Raw genomic sequence first — 8348 nt, 5'->3', positions numbered from 1 at the left:
AAGGCTATATAAAAGGTACCAACTAATAACGCATCCATAATTGTATTATATGTATCACTTAGTAAGCTATAAGTAATCCACGATTGATAGCAAAAAACCACAATCAAACAATGATTTAAGCAAGAAGAGTTAGTTTGTGTGTTCCTAGTTCGATCTCCTGCGGAAAGAGTGTTTACACTTTACACCATTAAATAATTAACAGAGGCTGATCCAGGTCAAACCCAAATCTTCAAGTTTTCTGTGATCTTTCTTATTCATGCCGTATGCAAAAGTTAACCCATATGTAGTCCTACTATCTAGCACTACTAGAAAAGCTAGCCAGTAAAGTCACCATAGCTAGTAAGGTCTGATACACGTTCTTTCGAGATCATGAAAGAAACACACGATGTCTCATTTGTGAGATTAATCCAAATTATTGTTCTTTGGCAAATTAAAGTAATACCCGTTTTCGGGATTTCTCTCATACTCCCACAATCAAAGCCTCACAATTTTTTTGTTACAACCTTGTACATATATAAGTTGATAACTATATATAAACGCATCAGAAACCGCTAACTACCAAACCATTATAACCACTTGGACTTTGTAAGTAATTACTTAACAAATCACATAAATTACTATCAAAACATCATCAATTTAGTCGAAGATAATGAAAACAGAAATTATAAACTAGAAACAAAAACATAGGATAGAACATTGAGAATCTTTTCTTTACAAGAACTCTCAAACAAAAACCTAACCGACTCATATAATTAGCATACTGGTTTTTCTGATTAGTGCATAATATATATGGAATAAATCAAAAGAACAATCGAGATCTCCACCCTTCTTTTAAATTTTTCATCTTGAGAGCTTCAAATCCTCCGTATCCTCTCATCTTTTTCTTCAAATCGCCTGAAACAGAAATCCAAGCTTACAAGATTAATATGTCATCCAGAAAGAAAAAGAAAAATGTATAAGATTATAGAATATATATTCACATGTTTTTGTATTCATCTCATAGTATGGTAAAATAAAATAAAAGTTACTGATGGAATATACCCCTTATTCTAATAAAATAAGAAAGGAAAGTAAATGTTATGTCAGCAGTTACAGAGACAAGACTCATATTGAAACTGGCAAATATATTCTGACAATAAAATCCAAAAGAGTTTTCAAAGTCGTCTAAAAACACACACACAATCCGAGCCCATGACTTCACTGCAACACTTATATTCCCATTGTAGATGAACTCAGTTTTGGAAAACCAACTCTCATTTCTCCAGTATTTGGTTTTAAATTAGGCTACACCATTACATTTTGATGAACACTAGACCAAAAAGTGATATTAATTTGAGATATTTATATTACTGTAAGAATCAACTTATTTAGCTTTTGACGAGAATTGAAGCACAACCGTATAATTATACTCCAACTAACTCTAATTTGTAACATTTATGTTATTCAAAAACTAACTAATTCTTGTGAAAATAATAGTTGTTGTAAATCAACAACAATAACAGATCTGATAAAATCTATGGTTAGATCTTTTCTGTTGTTAGAAATATTTAAATTTTGTTTGATTAAAAATTAAATCAGGTAGATAATTATGAAAAGGTAAATTAAAAAAAATCTTAGATCAGATTCAAAAACCTGTTATGATTTAGGAGTTAGATTATACCTACACGAAATCCAGTTTTAACGAGTAAGATATAAAACAAAAAATTGTAGATATGCATAATTTAAACACATGCTTTACCGTTAATTAAGATGATGGAAACTATATCAAGAAAATGAAAATAAATAATTAAAAAATCTAAGAAAGTTAAAAACGTTTTTGGTACCGTGAGGTAAACACTTGGGAGGATCTTCAAAGAGAGAACGGGAAAGTTGTTTATAAGCAACGCCGATATCGATTATAATGACGCCGGTGTCAGGTTTCTTGACGACAATATCTTTCACCGACAGCCACAAAAACAGCTCGAACTGCGACAATCCTTCTACTCCGACAAGGCTTCCGTAGCTCAGATTCGCTCTCACTACAGAGTCGAAGCGCATTCCCGTCACGGACTTGGCGAGACAAGGCGCCGCAAGGAAAACCTCGAGACGACCGTCGTTGTCAAGAGTGTAAGAGTCAACCTCTTGCGGTAACAGTCCCGCGGGGAGACCTTTTGATCGAAGAACGTCGTGGATCGTCGGACAAGACAGTGACGAGAGAGAGAATGAGAGGAAGAGAGTGGTGAAGAGAAGGGTTATTCGGTAGATGAGTTTCTCCATAGCTTTTGACTAATACAGATAGAGATTTATTTTTGCTTCCAGAGTTCCTTTTTACGGCGATGTTACAATTGTTGTCGAGAGGATATATATATATTAAAGGAGGAGGAATAAAGCAATTTACGTTTTTATCCTTTGTTGGTGAGTAAAGTGGGGCCATACGTAATATATATGATTAACGTGATTATGATTTTTAGTTAAGAAAACTAATGAAAAAATGGAAATTATATATTGATTTATAGAGTTAAAAAAATCCATGTAGAGAATTAATAACAAAATAAGTGGTTGGACAACCTGAAAATAGCTTTAAAACACTAAGAACCTTGGCCAAAAAAAAAATAATAATAATAATGATTCTAAGTGTATAAGAGAATGCTAGTTGTATTAATAAATAATTATTCAAAATTACACATGTGTATTAACAACTAAGACATCTTAAAGGTTCTTACAGTTGGATTGTTAAGCTTGTAGATGATTAAGAGGACTAGAGTCTAGAGGCATACAAATTTTAATTTTGAATTAGTCTATCATTGTTTTTAAAAATAATTACTGTAAAGTAAAAAATTTAATTGATATTTTGACCTTATATATATTTGTATTTAGCTAATAATGTGGAAACGCATATTTATATTATAGCATGAAATATACATATATACATATAGGGATGTGATGTATACATAATTAACTTTGATTGCAGGGTAATCCAACACCTAATGAGTATGAATTAGATGTTAGAAATTGATAGTTTAAGGAGTAATATAGAATGCTTCATCATATGATTATATATATATATATATGTATTTTTGTATTTGTTGGTGGTGAAAGCTTCTTAGAAAATACATGTTATCTTAAGTAGTTACAGTTGAAGAATTTTTTTCTAAAGAGACAGGAGTTCTAAAATTTTGTATTTTTGGACCATTTTTTCTTTTTCGACAAAACAAATGTCAAATACTTTAGCAAAAATATTAGATCAAAAAGTTTCTGAAATTATCTTAAAATATTTATGATACATTTTTATATTAATGATACCAGTTCTTCACTATAATATTAAGTTTATCAGTGTAGAAGCAAACACAATTCAATTAAATAAAAAAAGACGGCATAAACATTTACAATATCTGACCATGAATTTTTAATAAAAATATAAAGTGCCAACAAGCTTTGAGTCACATAAGGCTTTGCATGAAAGGGAAATAAATAACCGCTAAATTACGTGTCAGTAAAAAAAAGTCATCCTTCGTCTAAAGAACAATTAGTCCTTCTCTATTTTTTATTTTATTTTATTTTGAGAACAGTCTTTCTCTACTTAAAATCTTTCTCTTGGCTAAGATTTTATTTAAAGAAAATGAAATCCATTTAGAAATCATAAATAGATATCAATATGGTCATTATACCTCAGGATGAGGTAAAAACAAAATTTTAAAATAATTATCTTAAAATATGATCAACAAAGAGATTCTTTAATTTTAGTAAGTCATAGTTGAAGAGAGAATTACTATTCTGCCACTGTGAGAGGGTCACGCGGTCCACAGTACAGTAGGTCCCAAAATTGGGATAATGATTACGTTAACCAATAGGGGGACCGGTTTCTACTTGACGGTAACTAATAGATTCGTTACACGTGGATTATATGTGGGTCCTTTTATACCGGTTACCTGGAGATGAGTTGTCACTTGGTTCGTAGCGGTCGTTTGTTCTGTTTATACTGTGAGAGACGCAGAAGGTTACCAGTTATTAGATTGGCCCACGTGTGGCTCATGCAGCTTCACACGCGTGATACTTGTGATACCATTTGCTTTTTTTGTTTTTTGATCGAATTGTTTTTGTGATACCATTTGCTTTTAGTTTTATTTTGTAGTATTTGTTTTCCTTTTTTTTTTTTTTTTGTCGACGTAGTATTTGTTTTCCAATTTTGATTATTCTGCTGGGTCCCTGTAATTATTGGGACTTTTATTGGAAAAATCATAACGCATCTGTGATTCACAAGATAAATTCAGTTATAGCAGTGGGGTCTGTGTATTTCATAAATTTAAAAACTTTTCTAGTAAAACAAAATAAAATTAAGAGACTAATAAAAATATACGTATATACAGTTCACATAACTGGACTTTATCATCCCTGTTAAAGTTAAAATGAAGTTCAACCAGCAGAATAACATTCAAAAATGAATTTAAAAATAATTATATTTTGATTGAAAATTTAGCAATGTATTTTATTTTTGCTCAAAATTTATTTTGATAAGATGGCATTTTCAACTTTTATAGCACAATAGAAAATAATCAGCTAAATCTTACAAATTTTGCTTTGTGATAAAATATTTTTATTTATTTAAAAAAAAAATACTTATCAACATATATATTTTTACAAATTTAAAGACATAATTCAGAATATTTATACAGAAATATCAGTTTCACTATTTTTTATATTTAAAATCATCAACTTCAAAAGTATAGTTGTAATAAATCTATATAGACTATTAATCCTGACTATGTTTGTCATTTATTATAAACTTTCATTTCGATGAAATAAAAAAACTATAAGAAAATCATTATATGTAACACATATACAACTTAGAACTTGTTGTAAACTAACTCTTGTTGAACATTTCAAAATTGATTTTGATATACAAATAAAGGGAGAATTGCCAATTGTGACTCAAAACTTGGGGTCAAACCCAAAACAATACCCCAACTTGGGTCAAAGGCAAAAGTAACCTAAAAGGCTATTGAAATTACAACTATCCCCTTGTGACCAAACAATAAAACGAAATTTTTTTTACGTTTCTACCCCTCGCAAGTCGTCTGTTTAGACGACTTGAAAATAAGTCGTCCAGACGACTTAACTGAAAGTCGTCTGGACAGTTAGTCTTAAACATAATTTAAAAATTTTGTAAAAAATATTTTGATAAGTGAAAAATGGGAATTATGTAATTAACATATGTCTTAGGAGGTATAAATTAAGATATAACAAATTTCAATTGTTTTCAGCATAGATGAGTGAAAGTAGTGAGTCATGATATTCTTAAGTTTATGTTTCATCAACATATGTTATAGTATTGTATGTGTTCTTAGGGTTAGATGTTGGAAAGCATTAAAACCGTTTTTGAAAATTTTTAAAATTACTTATGCGTGTTCATTTCTGTGTATAGTAAACACTATTTAAGTATAATTTGATTTTATAACGTGGTTAGTTAGTTAATCTAGTCATTTTAGTTTAGGGGTTCATTTTAGGGTCTAGGACGACTTAATATTTTGTCGTCTGAAAACAGACGACTAAATATTAAGTCATCTGTTGTACATTATCAGCCAGAATAAGTCGTCTAAACCGGACCAAACCTTAAAGTTTACCAATGTAATTTTAAAGCTAACCGGATTATTTACCCAATATATAAGGTGATTTTTATTTTTTTTGTTTCATTTTTCGCGAAATTCAGAAACCCTAACAGTTCTCTCTCAAAGGCGATTTCGAATTCCCACGATTTCCGAACAAACCATCGTTCTCAACATCGGCTATCTATCTCACTTCATTCTCACCGTTGTCGCCGCAGCTTCTTCTAACCCTAGCCGCGCCGATTCCTCTAAACCCTAGCGCCGCCGATTCCTCTAAACCCTAGCGCCGCCGATTCCTCTAAACCCTAGCGCCGCCGATTCCTCTAAACCCTAGCGCCGCCGATTCCTCTAAACCCTAGCGCCGCCGATTCCTCTAAACCCTAGCGCCGCCGATTCCTCTAAACCCTAGCGCCGCCGATTCCTCTAAACCCTAGCGCCGCCGATTCCTCTAAACCCTAGCGCCGCCGATTCCTCTAAACCCTAGCGCCGCCGATTCCTCTAAACCCTAGCGCCGCCGCTTCCACTATATCCGAACAAACCGTCGCCCTCGCCACCGTGGTCACCAACGTTCTAAACACTAGCGCCGCCGCTTCTTCTAAACCCTAGCGCCGCCGCTTCTTCTCTGTAAACCTTAGCGCCGTTTCTCTGTAAACCCTAACGCCGCTAAGTCATCAATCTCGAGGAAAAGATGAACATAAAACGTTGTCTCTATCAATTTACTCATTCTCACCGTTTCACGTTTATTTTTTCAGATCTATAACCGCAATGACGAGTACTCCAACTCCTTCTGCGACTGGAAGACTTGTAAGTAATTTAAGTCGTCTACTAAGTCGTCTGGACTTATATTGTTGTCTTTGATTATTTTGCAGACAAAAAGGATGGATATTCCAGAACTCCCCCGTAGGTTATACACATCAGGGGAAGAACCAGAAGCCCACAATAGCATTTCGTATCATACGGATAACAGCAAGTTGCATACTGCTCTTAGGAAAGCTCTTACTGATGACGAATTTGAAGAGCTCAAGGAGTCGAGTTTGGGAGTTTTCATCAAGTTCAAGGAGCAGGGATTTGGTTGGGCTTCAAGGCTGGTTCACTACATGCTCAGTTTCAAGCTGGACATTAAGAAGAAGTATGAGATGTGGTCTCTCGTTGGTCCAGAACCTTTGAGGTTTTCACTGTTAGAGTTTGAAAACCTCACTGGTCTAAACTGCGAGTACATCGAGGACCTTGAGACACCAAAATGTGACGTTACCCCAGAGATGGTTTCTTTCTGGGGGATGCTGGGAGTTCATCTGGAAGCTGGGCCAACTACTGATCAGATAATAGCAGCACTGAAGAGATGCGGGGATTGGTCCAGGGAAGATCGCAAGCGGCTCGCGTACCTCTCCATCTTCACTGGATTCATTGAAGGGAGAAAGTTTTCAACCGCTACACGATCTACTCTGGCAAGGCTAGTGATGGATTTAGAACGGTTTGAGAATTATCCATGGGGGAGAGTCGCGTTTAAGGTGCTGATGGACTCTTTGTGGAACAAAGAAATTGCTGGCTGTTACACCGTGGATGGGTTTATACAAGTTCTTCAGGTCTAGACGTACACAGCTATGCCGGAATTGGGTGCTAGTATTGGTGGTCCCAGAGCAGACAGTCCGTCTCCACCGATACTGGCTTACGAGGGCAGCAGAGGCCGCAGATCAATGAAAGCTGCTATCTTGAGTCAGGTATTTACTTCAATCCAAAAGACTGCGCAGACGACTTATTATAAGTCGTCTGGAAAGTCTTCCATCTGGACGACTTATTAGACGACTTATAATAAGGCGTCTGGAAAGTCTTCCCAGCTGGACGACTTATCGGACGACTTAATTAAGTCGTCTGGAAAGTCTTCCATCTGGACGACTTATTAGACGACTTATAATAAGGCGTCTGGAAAGTCTTCCCAGCTGGACGACTTATCGGACGACTTAATTAAGTCGTCTGGAAAGTCTTCCATCTGGACGACTTATTAGACGACTTATAATAAGGCGTCTGGAAAGTCTTCCCAGCTGGACGACTTATCGGACGACTTAATTAAGTCGTCTGGAAAGTCTTCCATCTGGACGACTTATTAGACGACTTATAATAAGGCGTCTGGAAAGTCTTCCCAGCTGGACGACTTATCGGACGACTTAATTAAGTCGTCTGGAAAGTCTTCCATCTGGACGACTTATTAGACGACTTATAATAAGGCGTCTGGAAAGTCTTCCCAGCTGGACGACTTATCGGACGACTTAATTAAGTCGTCTGGAAAGTCTTCCATCTGGACGACTTATTAGACGACTTATAATAAGGCGTCTGGAAAGTCTTCCCAGCTGGACGACTTATCGGACGACTTAATTAAGTCGTCTGGAAAGTCTTCCATCTGGACGACTTATTAGACGACTTATAATAAGGCGTCTGGAAAGTCTTCCCAGCTGGACGACTTATCGGACGACTTAATTAAGTCGTCTGGAAAGTCTTCCATCTGGACGACTTATTAGACGACTTATAATAAGGCGTCTGGAAAGTCTTCCCAGCTGGACGACTTATCGGACGACTTAATTAAGTCGTCTGGAAAGTCTTCCATCTGGACGACTTATTAGACGACTTATAATAAGGCGTCTGGAAAGTCTTCCCAGCTGGACGACTTATCGGACGACTTAATTAAGTCGTCTGGAAAGTCTTCCATCTGGACGACTTATTAGACGACTTATAATAAGGCGTCTGGAAAGTCTTCCCAGCTGGACGACTTAT

The 8348-nt window shown here is 35.4% G+C and overlaps 1 protein-coding gene across 1 annotated transcript; it reads right to left on the bottom strand.

The window, feature by feature from the left end:
• Positions 1–590: 590 nt before the first annotated feature.
• LOC106315679 lies at positions 591–2322 on the bottom strand. The gene is made up of 2 exons (XM_013753480.1): positions 1824–2322; positions 591–894 (listed from the first exon to the last, which is right to left on the bottom strand). The coding sequence occupies exons 1-2, from the start codon at positions 2254–2256 to the stop codon at positions 800–802; spliced, it is 528 nt and encodes a 175-aa protein (XP_013608934.1). The 5' UTR covers positions 2257–2322; the 3' UTR covers positions 591–799.
• Between the last annotated feature and the right edge of the window lie 6026 nt (positions 2323–8348).

Source organism: Brassica oleracea, chromosome C9, assembly GCF_000695525.1.
Source record: "Brassica oleracea var. oleracea cultivar TO1000 chromosome C9, BOL, whole genome shotgun sequence".
Taxonomy (NCBI): Eukaryota; Viridiplantae; Streptophyta; class Magnoliopsida; order Brassicales; family Brassicaceae; genus Brassica; species Brassica oleracea.
Note: the sequence above shows the minus strand (reverse complement) of the source record. Positions and strands in the feature narration are given on the sequence as shown.

What these genes read in the sequence shown, in the direction of transcription:
- LOC106315679 (XM_013753480.1), bottom strand. Translation starts at nt 2,256, where the DNA reads ATGGAGAAACTCATCTACCGAATAACCCTTCTCTTCACCACTCTCTTC. An exon ending in TCCCAAGTGTTTACCTCACG is followed by an intron (nt 895 to 1,823) that starts GTACCAAAAACG and finishes TTTCTGTTTCAG; the next exon opens with GCGATTTGAAGAAAAAGATG.